A 16,316-nucleotide genomic window follows, 5' to 3' on the forward strand; every position below is an offset into this window, starting at 1 on the left:
CCATTTTTACTCATAAAGTGCTCAAATGCTCATGACTCTACAAATAACAGTCCATCTAGCACTTCCTCAGGACAGATGTCAGAGAAGCAGATAGGACCTTAGTTTTCCATCCTCTTTTCTCCCAGTGACAAGGGAGACTACCTGAAGCTGCCAAGAACAGGGGCATAGAGTGGTAGCTGCAAGCTAAAGGGAAACAGGAAGAAATTGTGACTCATGATGCATCCTGTGACAGGAGGTTTTATGCACTTTCCTTTGCTCACAAGTGTACCTAAAGTCCCAGAGCAGCCAGGAATGAATTCAGATTTCTGAGGAGAAATGAATGCAAACCAAAAAGACGGATGTAGATAGATGATGGATAAAGATTAAGAATTACCTGGATGGATAGAAGAAGTTATCTCAAATCGGAACTGCAGCTGGCCACTGACATGATCTGTAGGAAGCCTGCGACCAAGAGTGTAGCTTACAACCCTGTCCCTGCAAGAAAACAAATATTGTCACAATAGACTACAACCTACCAAATGTCTCCTGTCCACAGATAAAGCTGCTGTGTCCTACAAAAATACATAATGGGTTTCAAAGTCTATTCAACCCAGCCATGAGGGCATGTTGACTTGCATACGTGAGAACAAATGGCAGAGCAGGAGAGGACAATGTCTTCAATTACAATGGAACAGCTGCGTCAGTGATTCAGACAGGCTTCTGGGATACACACGCACATATGTATATATATAGAGAGAGAACGGTGGGAATGGAACTTCTGCAGCATGGGTATGAGAATATCAACATGGGAAGCAAACAACTCCCACTTCAGCTATTGTAACAAGACTTTACTTCCCTGGTGATCTGACCGTATCTACCCTTATGCAGAACCTCACATTTTTGTATTTCCTTCCCTTCACCATCCGCACAAAATTCAGCTTTCTTGTCCTTTCTTTCCAAATCCTGGACAGGCCAGTCCCCGCTTACCACTTTCTTGTTTCAAACTGGTTGAACGACTACTCTTCATCTCTTTCCACCCCTCTTACCTCTATGAAGCTGAAATATCAGGAGAACACCTTCCTGACAAGGTTGATCAATGACTCCATTCTGTCCTTGTGCAGGTCCCTCCCTTTGCCACACTTCATCCACCCCTCAGAACAGAATGAAACTACAGAAGAGATTAACTTCCCAGCTGCCCAAAATGAGGCTGAATCAATGTTTGCAAAGCATTTTTGACTGCAGAGGGTTCACTAGATAGTAATTGTTATACATCTTTTGAAGAAACATAGTTCACTTCCAGTTGGGCCCAATATATTTGCTAGGATAGTTCCACATGCATTGGAAACTCATATAAATGAGACGATCTCAAGGTTTGCACATGATCTTTCTTAACTTGGTTGTATAATTCTCATTGAGGTTGCCTGAGATTTAAAAGCCACCATGGTATTAAAACTAAACCAGATCTAGGTACGGGCTGGAGGCACTGCTCTTGGCAAAGTATATCCTTACATAGACAGTGTTTACCATAAGGAAGTAAAATAGGAAGATATAATCAGATGATGATGATAAATCTTTCCACATCGAGGGAAGCCAATGATATCAGTTATAGGGCTCTACCTTACCCAAGCTGTTCTTTTCCATCTGGTTTCTAAAAAGCCACTCTATCTTTCTTACTTGAGAAACAGGGAGGTAGTTTAGTCCCTTCTGGTAGATTCAGCTGTCAATATCACAGCCAGTTTCTGAAACAGCTGTTCAAAAACACTTCCAACAAGCTCAGCTTCCTGCTGTTCTGATGAACTGAGATCCAATTTTCTGAAGTGCCCTCTTGGGAACTACATTGCCTATGTTCTTCTCAGTAGATTACTCTTTCTCTCCCTGCTCCTCAAGGTCTAAACCTTAGAGTTTACAGCCAACTTTTTAGCTTTGTTGACATGCTATCCATCCTTCATATATTGGTGTGTTACTTTGTACACACCTTCCCAGGACATTCTTAAAAAGGGGAAGCAGGGCAGGACTGCTGATTTGAACCGGTTACTCCCTGGCAGCAGGGGAGGGTCAGAAAGATTTAGTTACAACATGACACGTATATTTTTATAGTATCTCCACTGTCTAGAAATTAAATGAAGGAGGAACAGATTTGGCTAGATTTCAGCCCGTATTAATTCCCTGAAACATGAAAATAGCCTGTTGATAACATTAAAACAATGTTTAAATTGAAAATATTGCACTCTCCGGATTTGTGGTGATGATACACACAAAATCTTTCTTAAATGCCAGCTCTCATGTTTCAAAACGCAATGGATAAGGTTATAGAGAGAAATCACTGGCTGGATGGTAGTTGTATAAATTCTAATTAACACAATTCAACAGGCAACTCTCAATTTGATAACTCCCCCTCAACATCATTGTAACACTATGATGATACATCATCAGGGACTTAAATGGCAGCACACTCCTTAAAAAACTCAAAGTAACACAAGCAGCAAAATTACCCTATGGCATGTCTTTCCAAGAGGCGCTGAACTGGCATAGAGAGTTTTCCCAGGAAACGCTTGATGATCGGTCGGCTCTTTGCAAATTTGTCCTTAACTTCTATTTCCAGGACATCCGTGGGCAGGGAGACAAAGCTGAATTGCTGCAAGAAAAGAAGAGCACAGAACATGAAGCTGGTATCCAAGCCACGACAACAAAATCCTGCTAGCATCTGATCGACCTGTGGGACTGTCTGGCTCTTTCACAGTCCTTGGACCCCAAGACACAGGCCTGCAAAGTAAAAAGAGCTTGTTCTCAAAGCAAGTGGGTAAAAGCACCCTATAGGTACTGTGTAACATTATATAATCAGGCTTGGGGAATGCAGGAATTTTATTTATTCATATCATATTAGCATCCAAACACTCTAAACAAGGCTTGTCTATGATAAGGACAGTACACCTATGGGAATCTAATGAACTCTGCCCTACCAGTGATTACTGATCTAAATGTGAATGTAAATCATAACAGATTATGTTTTTTCCTTTCCCACTCCCCATGTTCTAAAAACTTTAAATAGCTGCATGTAACTACAACTGAACTGGCAGCCTGAAGAGATGTTTAGTCAGCATTTCCCTCCTCCAGACCTGTGGCCATTCAGCTGTGCAGCACACCTCAGCTATTGAGAAGTATGGATCTAATGAAGGGAAGGACGGCTGATCAAAATGTTTAGATATATATTTAGATATATATTGAAATTTCTCCCTCTCTTTCTCATCCCTGCCCTACCTTAGTAGGAAAAAGTCTGAAATTAGTGTTTATCTGTATCAATCTCCTAACCTAGCCCACGATATGATTCCGCAAAGCTAAACCAGAAGTTAAGCCATGGCACAGGCTACCAGAACCAATGGTACCAGGAAAGATAGGAATGGCAACAACTAAAGCTGGTGGTGTCACTGCATGCTTTGAAACATGTGACCACCACCCTCAGCTGATTTGGTTTTAAGAACATCTACTTCTACTTACATGTAATGTTTCAGTAATTTTTTAGTGAACGTGTGCATGCAAACCTCAGGAAGGAGGGTGATATTTTAGGTTTTAAGTGCCAGGAAGTTCATGTGTACAGATTCCAAGAATAAGAGTATTGTGGCACCTGGAGATGTAGGTGTGTCCCCATAAGGAAAGCAGAGCTTGTTATTTAGAAATAACAATGAAAAGCAAATGTATTAGCTAACTTGGCCTTGCTGGCTCCTAGATTGTCTAAATTCAGTACAGACTGGGAGGTGGTGACATGGGTCACTGAATCCTGTCTTCCAAACAGACCTGCTACTACTAGGATATCATCGATTTTAAAAAAAAAAAAAAAAAAAAAAAAAAAAAAAGCATCTCTGCTGTGGCACACAAAAGCTGGCGATCCGTAAGACTGCTGTTTGTCTAGCTGAAAAGTCAGTATTAAACTGGAAGCTGACTTCCGTAGTAAGTGAATATTGAGTTAGATGAAAGGATTTTCTAGCTTTTCCCACTGCCAAAAACAATCTTCACAACAGAACAGTGCTCTGGGTTATTGAGGCTTGGAGTTAAGCCCTAAATTGTTTGCTCTATTGGATCATGATCTAATTTTCAGAAATGCTTAGTTTGAATAGCTTCAAATGAAACCAACATGAGTGGGATATTCTGTTAATTAAGTCCTGCAAAAAAAAAAAAAAAAAAAAGCAAATAATCAGAGAAATACATTTCAAATAACAGCAAAGCACTATTCTTATTTTCTACATCTTTGCAACAGGTTACCAAAGAACCAAAACCTTACAAAGGGGAGAACATTAATTTCTCATGTATTTTGGAAGTTGCTTTATCAAAGTAAGTTGTATTATTACTATTTCACCTGCTATAAACCTTGGGTAACTGCCAGTACATGACACTTACAAGAAAAGCAGAAGGTAAATAACTTTTAACTAAATGAGGTTATTTTGATGTATCATTTAATGAATTCTCCATTATAATGTTGTTGACACCTATACTGTAAAACAAGGTGAGTTAGAGCATGCAGACATACAGGTAGAGACTGAACTGGCCGTAAGTGGAAAGTAAAACCTAGATTAATAATTTGCACTTTCCTGTGCTACTAATATTTTGTCTTGTGGTACAGCTCTGAAGTAAATCAGAACCTTCATGGACATTTGTTTCCATAATATCAGGTGGAACTGAGCCTGATGGCTCCTTTCTTGCACAAGAATCACATTGACATTTTCCAGAGCATCTGTCAGCAACTGAGCAGAGAGAATGGACACATGGAGCAAGATGTGTTAGTCTATTTTTTCCTCAGACTGCTGTGCCTCTTAGGCATACAAATACAGTGATATTCCATATAATCCGTAAAATCAAACTGTGTTCTGATTTCACCACCTGCCAACCACACTGTATTTGGGAATATATGAGACTATCCTGGCCCACGATCACAGTTTCCAAGCACTTCTGCTAGAAGAATATTCTGATATTTGAAAACAGCAGTGTCTTGGAAACACAATTAAGCCTTTAAGATCTGAAGTGTCCTGTGGCAGTGCTCAAAAGATTTACCATTTGGAAACTACTGCAGTTTAAGATCAAAACTGAACTCGGAGAGATGGGTTTGGAGACAGTTTGTAAAATAGTAATAATTTTACATAATGCACTTTTCCATTATCTAAACACCTGCTCCCACTGTTATTCTCATCTAATTTTAATTCTTAATTTTTTAGAGGTAATCCCTGACTGTGGATGTCTCTGGCTTAGGCCATCCACCCTGAAAATCCTTAAGGAGCCCTGGTTTTGAGGAAAACACCGACCACCTGCCCTTTGAAAAATGGGCCCCAGCAAAACACCAAGGTTTGAGAACTCAAAAAATGATAAACTCATTTTCAAGAATCAACAATCATTTATGAAAACATGCAGGTTCTTACAACATTTAAATATCAGACTGTCATCTTTGGTTGTGGAACCAAATCAAACCCTCATTTCTCTCTCTTCCTTCACCTTCTTTTCTGACAAGTGCTAGCCCCTGTACCTTAGATATAAAACATTGGCTGCTTTTACACTATTCCATGCTTGGCCCTTAATATCTTATTTATCTGCAAGAAAAAGAACCTTGCATTTCATGGTCTTCTCTAAAATGTGGGCTCACTGCTGAAAGAAACGGGGAACCTCTTTATACAGGACATGTAAACAGATGAAGTACTGAATGCTGTCTTTACCAGGAAGACCAGCCTTCAGGAATCCCAGGGGGAAAGGCTGAAACAAGGAAGATATACCCTAGGTGGAAGAGGATCAGGTCAGAGAATACTTAAACAAACTGGGCGTACATATGCCCATGGGCCCTGATGGGATGTCCACAAGTACTGAGGGAGCTGGCAGACATCACTGCGAGGTCACTCTTGATCATCTTTGACTGATCATGGCAATTGGGCGAAATGCTTGGAGACTGGAGGAAAGCAAATGTCACTCCTATCTTCAAGAAGGCCAAGAAAGAAAAGATGGAGAAAAAAAGGCTGACCAATTAAACTAGAAATCATTTCCAGGCACATGAAGGACAAGAAAATCATCACTAGTAATCAGCATGAATTCACCAAAAGGAAGTCATGCTTGGCCAACTTGATAAACTGCTGTGATTAAATTATCAGCCTGGTAGATCAGGGGAGAGCAGCAAATACTGTCTACCTGGACTTCAATAAGGCTTTGGACACTGTAAGACCCTCACATGTTGATGTATGGGCTGGACGGCAGAGAGTGAAATGGACCAAAAACTGGCTGAACAGCTGGGCCCAGAGGATGGTGATCAGTGTCACAATGTTTAGCTGGAGTAGCAGAGTATCCATAGGGTCAATACTGGTCCTGTCCTATTTAACATCTTCATTAATGACCTGGATGATGCAGCAGACGATACCCTAAACAAGTTTGCAAAACTGGGAGGAGTGGCGGATACACCAAAGGGCCATGCTGCCATCCAGAGTACCATCCTTGACAGCACATCAAGGGAGGTGATCCTTCTCCTCAGCATTGGTGAGGCCACTCATGCGGTGCTGTGTCCAGTTCTGAGCTTCTCAGTACAAGAGAGACATGGACATACTGGAGAAAGTCCAACAAAGGGCCATGAAGATTAACGAACTCAAACTCCTGTCCTGTGAGGAAAGGCTGAGAGAGCTGGGACTGTTCAGCCTGGAGAAGAGAAGGCTTAGAGGGATCTCATCACAGTATATAAATATCTGAAGAGAGAGTGCAAAGAAGGTGGAGCCAGACTCTTATCAGTGGTGCCCAGTGACCAAACAAGAGGCAATGGGAACAAACTGAAACACTGCAGGTTCCCTCTGAATGTCAGGAAATACTTTCTGGTTGACTGAACACTGGCACAGGTTGTCCAGAGAGGTTATGTAGTCTTCCTCCTTGGAGATACATAAAAACCATCTGGACAGGGTCCTGGTCAACCTGCTTTAGGTGTCTGCTTAAGCAGAGGGGTTAAACCAGATGACTTCCTGACTTAAACCATTATGTGATTCTGTGAATATGTATTTTTGTACCAGCTATGAAAAGAAAACTGGATTCAAGTACAGAACAGTCGTATATATGATGATAATTTGGGTAATGGATTTCAAACAACAAGGTCTGGTTCGAAGCACATGGAAGTAATAGGGAGGAAAAAGGCTGATGTTAATGAAGAGTTTGTAACAGTCTCAAAGGATGGCAGAAAATTATAATGTCTTGCAGTAACAGCGGAAATCAGTTTACTCAGTGAAACCTCATGACATCTATATTACATCTGTACCAGCCCCTGACAAGCCCTATTCCCAACATCCCCTCTGTCAATCATCACTACTTGATCTGTGTCATCCAGGAAAAACACTTCTGTCTTTTGAAATTCTTATTTCTGGTCAGAGCCACTAGAGCTAAGGGACTGTGAGCAAAGACAAATAAGGAGAATTCTTTCCTGTATAATCCGTGCAGCCATGTCAGATATTGCTGTACTCACTACTACATCAAGATTAGATCCACAGTCGGTGTCTAGAGACAGATTATGGGCATAACATTCAGCTCCCTGAAGGGATGTTTAAAGAAAATAGCTTTTTAAAATTTTAAATAAAATTGTCTTTGGTCAGAACGTGTGTTGTGAGCTGAAAGCTGAGCAGTCTGAGAAGCTTGAGCAGCCTATCTATTCTCCTATTCTTCTATTCAAGAAGAACCTCTCTTGTTTTCCTCAGTGATGTTATTGGAAGGATTTTCACAATTGCTGGCAACATGATGAAGCCAAACTATAAGCATGCAAAACAATTAGAAAATACCCATGATCTTATTTTTCCCAGCAACCAAATTTCAGCCTTCTCAAAGCAAATTAAACTTTTTGCAGAATTTTCACATTTTTTCATCTTTTTTCCTCAGCAGCATAGTGTAGTACATATGCAAATTTCTTTAATTTCCATCAAAGGTAAGTCCTATGTATCTACAACTTCCAACTACTCTGTAACAAATCTTTTCATTAAGGGTAGAAAACTCATAATGCTTTATTAAAACAAATCAGATAAAGAGCCTAAAAATGATTTTCCTTGTGGTTACTATTTCTCAAATACTCTTCCTCTGCTTTAATATCTCACCATGCCCTTATTGAGTCTGTATCTATGAAGGTTAAGAAAAAATCGTACAGATTCTTTTTATATATAGGGAGGATGGATAGTGTTTATAAGCCTTGTGGCTTGTGCTGGAAGTTGGAGATTTATAGAGGGTCAGGTGTGAAGACGCTACTAAGCACCATTATGAGGTATGAGAGGGCAGAAACTCATCTTCCTGCAAGAGTAGGTGCCTGTGGGAACTCCAACTCATGCTACACTTTTTACAAAACAGTTACAAAAAGTTGAGTTCCTTGACAACTGCTACTGCAAACTCTGCAAAACTGGACAAGAAATTCATGGCACCTGCTGGAATCCAAAGACACTAACATTTACACGGAGACTAACTGTAAAATAACGTACTCAAGTTTACATAAGCAGGCTTTTTCCACAAATAACAAAATGAAAATCTAGTTTCTGGCATTTTTTAAATTCTGATGTTCTGACTTAGCTTTTTCAGAAGGTTTAGCTTCTCCAGCTGTCCAGAAGTCAACCAAACTTTAAAATGACTTCATGGATTTGGTCTGTGACTTTGTCTGTGGCTTTCTTTGTACTTACAAACACACTTACATTACAAACATTACATTACAAACACACTTAAAGGAAGACATCACTTTAAAGTGCTAACTCACCTACCAAATCAGTTAGTTTCAACACTAGAGCCTCACCCAAGGAAAAGACTTTGTTCAATGATAGTTTATGTATTTATTTGGATAACAGCAGAAAATAGGACACCTGGGAAGGACAATCCACAGAAAATTTTAGTGACAGCTAGAACATATTTTCACTTGACCCCTTATCAAAAACTCAGGTAAAATGCACTATGAAAATATGGGGGGAAAAAACTCTTAAGATACCATGGAATCCAACGTTTATAGTTGCTGTGCAGTGGTCAGTGGATGGATGGGTAACCAACAAGAAATTAAACCTTTATTCTGATTAGCCCAAACCAGTAACTACCTATAATACTACATCAGCCACAACACATTACCTTGCATATCACACCAACCATTACATGGTATGAAATGACTCTTAGAACTTCAGATGACACATGACAGTGCACACTTCACGGAGGAGATGGCAGATTGCCTCAACAAAACTGTCGAGAAATTACCCTTAGGAACAACTTCTTTCTCACAGGGTGCCTGGCCCTAAAAGGTGTCAGACCCCATACCATCCATGTGGTGAATCAGTTGTCTCCTTGTGTGATCCTTACCAGCCAAGAATGAGACTGCTCCTGTTCATAGGTTAGATATAGATGAATGGAGATCAGGACCCCTTCACAGTGAGGAGCACCACTAGAAGGATGAGGTGGGCAACTAGCTGCTCCTGTGATTTGTCCTGGAAGACTGCTCCTAGACTGGAAAACCCTGACAGTTAAAAGCCTTGGAAAAGAGTGCAGGAAAGCTCAGAGTTCTGAGCTCCAGAGGGGCTGAAGACCTTTTAGTTTTCCTCTAGAAATGTACTTTTACAGGAAATGATTACCTGTGAAGTGTATTCCTTAAAAGAAGCTGTGTCCAGAATGTCTGAACACAAGGATGATTAAAGACCCCTGGGATACTGAAGAAAAATAGCATATGTCACAAGCGCCTGTCAGAAGGCCTTGTGGAGGCTGTTATTTCCTGATCCACAAAACATAAAGGCTACGTCTATATTAGCAAGGCATACAGTACAACAGGAACAGATCTGAAGAGAAAAGCAGCTGGTGCTGTGCACCTGATGGCCAAATCCAGACATGTTAGCAAAGGTTTTACCATGAAGTAATTTCAGGCTGGTCCCTTGAATTGAACTCCCATTATCAGCTGAAAAGAGTTAGGTGCAATCCTGAAGCACAGCTCTTGGCTTGCTTTCCCTTGGCAGTAATTCAGTTCATGTGCCTTGACACTTCAGAGTGGTGTCCTTTGTGGGGAGATTGGGAGATTTGCTGTGAAACTGCACTCTTGACCTGAACAGAAATACTAATATAAATGGACCCATTGAATAATTAAGAACTATAAACTACAAAACAAGTTAGCATTTGTATTACGTTCCCAGTACCTTCTTAAATTATTTCCTTTTAATAGGATGTTCTGGCATCCCTCTGCAATTTCATTGCTTGGAGGAAACAGACTTGCTCTAGAAACAAAGGTGGAGTGTCTCTAGTCTCCCCCCATTTGCAACTACTTCTGCTAGGCATTTGTCACTACCAGTCCCACTTGTTAGAGACTGAAGATCCAATGATTACTTTGTTTCTATAACTCTGATGATGAGTCAGGAAAGGAGAGAGAGACTCTATTAACCCTGACTAAGAGAAATGCTGCACCATTATTGCACACCTTATTAGACACTGGAGAACCTGTACAAGGCACTGCTTTAAAAACACCCTAGCAAAAGACAAGTCTTTAACTGATATTTTACCAGGCAGCAAAAATCAACAAGCCGTAATTATTTCCATTGAAATACAGTGAAGGGAGGGAGAAGGAGAAGCAAAAGTGACATGATGGAAAGAACCACGTCAACATACTAACTCTCGGGCTAAGCATCATCAGTTCAGGCTCTGGCCAGTAAAGTCATTAGGATACTCCTCTCATTTACACAGATTTTGCACACCTGCCTCCTCCCTGTGGAATCACTCTCACAGAGATGCAAATCAGAGTCAAAGATATCTAGGATCAGATGACACATCCATTCTCTCAAACGATCTCAATGACATAAACATAGATCTGAATTTACTCCACTACTGTTATCTTGGAGCAAGATCTGAAAATGCTGTAGTAAAGGGAGGTTCAGATAGCAAGCCGCTTTTTAGTGTCAAGATATTTTTTTTTTTGGCTTTCAAACCCAACAATGGTTTTACATACACAGATAATTCATTTTCTCACCATAAACAGATTTTGTAGGGGTTTTATGCATGACTTACATGAGGTGAAGACTGAAGGCACATGCTAATACTGACCTGGCAGAATACATCTGTATCCATTTATAAGATAATAAAAACATTTCCAGAGTCTGAGAACAGTTTTCATAGAAAGCCAACTAATGATGATGATGATGATTAATTCTCATGTTTTATTTTTAACATCATCATTCGCATCCCTAAATATGGATAGGTCATAGTGATGAGCTCTCAATAACACTATTAAGGAAGCTGTTGAAATGAGCCGAGTATGTCCACTAGCACTGATTAGACAAGTTAAGTGCAAGTCAAGTTCTAAGAACAGTCATTAATAACTGGTGAAAGGTAGGTAAATTAATACATTGGTGACAGGAAGAATTAGACTCTTGATTTGGAGTTGCATAAGCGATACAATTAAACAGAATTTATTTGTGATACCCATCATGTCACAGGGACAATATAAGAAGAAGTAAATCTTAAAAGGCTGTAAATTACTTTTGATGGATGAAGACAGATTTAGTCTTTTAGCTGAATATTTTATTAGTGGGTTTTTCATTTCATACACTCTACTGAAACAATTACATCCTTAATGCACTCACCACTCTCCATCTGTATGATTCTGCTCCCCATTCAAAAATCTCCTGTACATGTCACTACTGTCCTATACAACACTACTTACGTGAGCAACTGGACAAGCTTGTGGGGAATTCCAGTTTCTTAAACTTATTACGGTAGTCCTCAATAACAACACAAAATATTGCAGTGTCACTAACTTAGGACACAGAGCCCCATGGCTGCTGAAGACTGGGACATCCCTACAAGTACTCCTAGAGAGTCTTTGCCTTGGGATTCAGCAGTTAAATTTAGAAGAACTCCTGGAAGAAATCAAGTATAAACAGTGCTTTAAGAATTACAATTTGTCTTCATCTCTCATATGCTGTGTACAAGTTTATGAGTACAGAATAGACTGGAAATATTTTAGGACTTTTTGGAGTACTAAAATACAAGGCCAGCAAGATTGCTAGTATTTTAAGTGCAGAAGTTGCAATTAAAATGTGTTTCTAGAAGAATGACATACTAAAATAAGCTAGATATTTTTTTCACTCTTTAACCCATTCCTGAAGGAACTGAAGATGTCTTGGGCTTTTGCCAGTCATCACAGGATATTAAAACAATCTCACACGAAGTGTAAAACAAATATAGTTTGGCTCAAATGGCCATGTGTGTCAGAATGTCATATGCTGAAGCTACCACTCACAAGGTCCGAAGAAACATTTGGCAAAATTCATACCAAAATCAGGATCTGGATTTCACTACATCTATGGTGGACTTACAGTTAGGTGTAAAGGTCTGCCTGTTTCTGCACCAGATTATTTTGTATTTGCCAGTAGAAGGGGGAGAAAGGTTATCTAAGCAAAGCAATTCAAATAAATAAAAGTTCAATCACTGTGATGTTCCTGTTGCTCATTTCATTTTGGACTTTTGATGAAATTGTGCATTAATTCTGTGGGGCGATGGTAGGACTGTCAACACCCAGCGCTCTTAATATTGGATCAAAATCAGATCAAATACAACCTGCATCCAGTTTAAATTCATACTGTTGATTCAAAAAGAGTTAAAGCATCTTGAAAGGTTTTACTGGAAATGTTAGTCTTTCGTCAAGTATCCCCTGCTTGCACCACCCTAGGTTTGTTCTACATCATCATATGGCCAACATAAAGCCTCAAGAGAAACACAGAGCTAACATAAACCCCATATTGCATGCTCTGGCTTCTTTGACAAAGTGCCTTTTCAGTCCCAGTACTGCTGGGTGATCCATCATACACCACTCTAGTATTTATAATCACAAAACCAGTGGCTGAGTTATAAACCTGCATCATAAGAAAAGGAGTTCCAAAACATCACTCAGAGAGCCAATTGCACTCATATAATCTTGGCACTCTCGCAACCAGCATCCAAACCCTACCACTGGTGCTTGTACAGAAGCCCTCTCTTCTCAAACCACCACCCCCTGGCCTTTAAGCCCCTGACTGTTTCTGCCTGCTGATTGTGTGTTGGTAATCTGAAGAGACAGGGTTCATGACAACTTATTCAAGTGCAGTATTTTTGAAAGGTTGTAGGTTATCGGAGGTGCAGAGAGTATAAGTTATACACGTGCAAATACTGTAATTCTGTTTATCAGATGTGACACATTAACTACTATTTGTTAAGCGATCTTGCAACAGAGTGCTGAACATCTCTGCTTACACACATCAATTAATTCACCAGTGAAATGCAGCTATATTCAGAGTGATAAAGTGGCCACCCAAAACATTAACAATATTTGTAAAGGCTGAGGGAAAGAAACAAAGAGTGAAGCTGCAGGGAGTTGAGTTGGTTTGTATCCTAGTACTGGGCTCCTACTTCAAGGCAATCTACTCTTCCAGAACTAGGAATATAGGATCTGGAATTCACTGTGCCATTTAAGAGATAATACTTTCTTCTACTTTAAATATACGGGATAGTTGCAGCAGCCAACTTTTATAGCCATCTCACTGCCCATTCTTTGAGGCTCTCTATCTACTCACTAGTGAATAACAAAATCTAAAGAAGCAGTTAGTTCAAACAAACCGCCACAGTTAAGAAATACCATAAAAAGGTCTTGAGGAAAGTCCAGATGGGTTAAAGTACTTTATCTACAAATGTATTGACAGAACTTGCCAGTCAGCTTGAGGCATGTGAACTACTTCTTTAACCAGTTTACTCTGTTGCTTATGATCCCCAACGATCTGTACTGCTTGCCTGAACTATCACTTTGTACTGGCTGACAAATAAAATCTTCTTAAAGGGGCTTTTTCCAAAGAATGTGATGGCAGATACATTCACTCAATATGAAACAATCTGTGAATAGTGTTGTTATTCTTCTAACATCAATATTAGAAGAAAGATGGTCAATATGCACCTTCTCCAAATCTACCAGATAAACAGAAGATTTGGGAAAAGAACACTTTTTTTTTTCACAGATTTCCTTTGCATTTTACCTCAAATTAGCATGCTAGGACTCGCCCACTGTGATCTAGCAATTGTGTGGACTGTTAGTGAGGTGTCTGCTTAATGTATGTATGGGTATTAGTTGAAACCTTACTCGGACTTCAAAACATTTTAGATACAGAGAAGCTCTAGTGAAGTCAAATGGGTGACATTTGGAAATTCCTGGCCTGCTTGACAGCAGCACACCTGGAAACAAAGTAGAGCAGCCACAGCCACTTTCACTGTCTAGCAGTGCCTTTTTGTGCTTCTGGATAGTAAAGATACTTTCCATCCTGTGGATTCTTCCCAAATGAACAAGTTCACAACTACAAAACATGATCTTAAATTACTCTGAACCATAGATTACTCTGAGAGGTCTCTCTCCTCGTGAGGCTAGGCTATGCTGCCTAGCTGGAAAAGCAAAATGAAAGAGGTTACGGGGCCATGACCCTACAGACTACTAGGTAGGGCAGCAGCATGACAACCTGGTTGTTTTCTGAACCCTGCTCTTTGTGTTGTTTCTGCATTTATCCAGTTGCCAGCTAAAATATATCCACACCTTCACCTGCAGTTAACATCTAATGAGCATCAACTCCTCTCCCTGCAGCTACCTACTGTCTGAAAAGGACAGCATTGCAATGGCCTTGGTAGGTTAGAGGTACCTAGAGGAAATCAGTAACCTTGCTATCAGTAGATTAAATTGTGTCACAGAGCCACGTGTTGCCCACAACTTTTGACAGTCACTGGCAATCGTTCTGAAGTGTACCAACCAACTGCCAGGAGGGGTATGGGGTCACTACGTTCCATACAAGTCATTTGGATGCAGCTGACATGTTGTAGATGACAGCAGAGTTTACCACATAGATTCAAGCTGTCCAGCGTCACCTGGTTTCCAGGACCTCATCTATTTTGTTTAACAGTACAGATGTTGCTGAAGAATGCACCAGATTGAAAGTAGAGCAAGGAATATGAAAAGAACCTGGTCCATTAACCGTAAATCAGCAGTAAGTTCCCCGTCTGAAGAGAACTTGTTTTTATTTCCTGCAGCTGTCTACTCCTCATTGGCTGTGTAGAGGTTGAGGCACCGTCAGTAACTAGTCTAGAAATCCCCCAAAGTACTTATCAGTTGTCATCATTGCACACTACAATATTCAACACTTTGGCTTAGCAGAACCTGATGTTATGCTTCTGTGAGTATGTAAAAACATACAGAAGCATCACAGAAGGACTCTCTCAACCACTGTAAGATACCACATGGTCTTTAACCTGCCTGAATAGTCTTTAACCTCACCGAATAATTCTCAGTGAGGGTTCTTTTACCTCACATTGAGCCCTGCTACAAGCACCAAAACGTCAAATGTATCTCTTATCTCTTAGTAAGAAACTTCCTTTTCTTTTTCTTTTTTAAGTCCTCTTGTCTAAAGCACAACAAAACAGAGAAATGGAAGAATAGCTTTAATTCACACTAACTTGTGCTGAACAGTATTTGAATAGCCTGTGAAATGAAGAAGATCATCAATATTGCATGACACATAAAAAATTGCCTGAAGTATCATGGTGCTCCTAGAGTTTTCTTATAATGCAAGTGATTACTCTGCAAATAGAACAACCTGCTAGGTATTTGAGGGGGAATATCAGAATGAATTAATATAAGCAAATGAATCATCTTCTCTTAGTCTCTAGGATTTTATTTCGATGATGAAGTCCTACAGAATTAAGGCAACACTTTCTCTTCTGAACTTGCTCAAGGGTAATCAAGAACACATACAAAGATACCAGTTTGCAGTTACTTTTACAGTTTTAATTTCCTTGTTCCAGATTTTTTGAAGCTAGCAGACTGTAGTGGGTTTACGTGGCAAGGTTTTGGTAGCAGGGGGCCATAGGGGTGGCTTCTGTGAGAAGAATCTAGAAGCTGCCCCATGTTAGGTAAGGGCCCCACTGCTGACCAGAGCTGAGCCAATAAGCGATGTTGTTTTGCGCCTCTGTGAGAGCATATTTAAGAAAGGGAAAAAAAAAAAAAAAAAACAAAAAACGCTGCACCACACAGCAGCTGGGAGAGTGACAGGAGTGAGGGAGAGCCTTGCAGGCGCCAAGGTCAGTGAAGGAGGGGGAGAGGTGCTTCAGGCGCCGGAGCAGAAGTCCCATGTGGCCTGTGGTGAGGACCATGGTGAAGCAGGCTGTCCCCCTGCAGCCCATGGAGTACCACGGTGGAGCAGGGTTCCACCCTGCAGTCTGTGGAGGAGACCACGGTGGAGCAGGTGGACCTGCACCGACAGAGGCTGCGGCCTGTGGAAGACCCGTGCCAGAGCAGATTCTGGGCCGGACCTGTAGCCTGTGGAGAGGAGACCACGCAGAAG

At 40.5% G+C, this 16,316-nt stretch overlaps 1 protein-coding gene across 14 annotated transcripts in view; it reads right to left on the bottom strand.

Annotated features, from left to right (window-relative positions):
• The window catches only part of HECW1 (HECT, C2 and WW domain containing E3 ubiquitin protein ligase 1), a 266,693-nt gene that overhangs the window by 80,582 nt on the left and 169,795 nt on the right, over positions 1-16,316 (bottom strand). For all 14 annotated transcript variants that reach the window (XM_040548239.1, XM_040548244.1, XM_040548245.1 and 11 more), the window contains 2 exons: positions 2,472-2,614; positions 374-474 (listed from right to left, as the gene is read on the bottom strand). In XM_040548239.1, coding sequence (XP_040404173.1) covers positions 374-474; positions 2,472-2,614 — 244 coding nt within the window. The remainder of the gene's footprint in view (positions 1-373; positions 475-2,471; positions 2,615-16,316) is intronic.

Source organism: Cygnus olor, chromosome 2 (genome assembly GCF_009769625.2).
Source record: "Cygnus olor isolate bCygOlo1 chromosome 2, bCygOlo1.pri.v2, whole genome shotgun sequence".
Lineage (NCBI taxonomy): Eukaryota > Metazoa > Chordata > Aves > Anseriformes > Anatidae > Cygnus > Cygnus olor.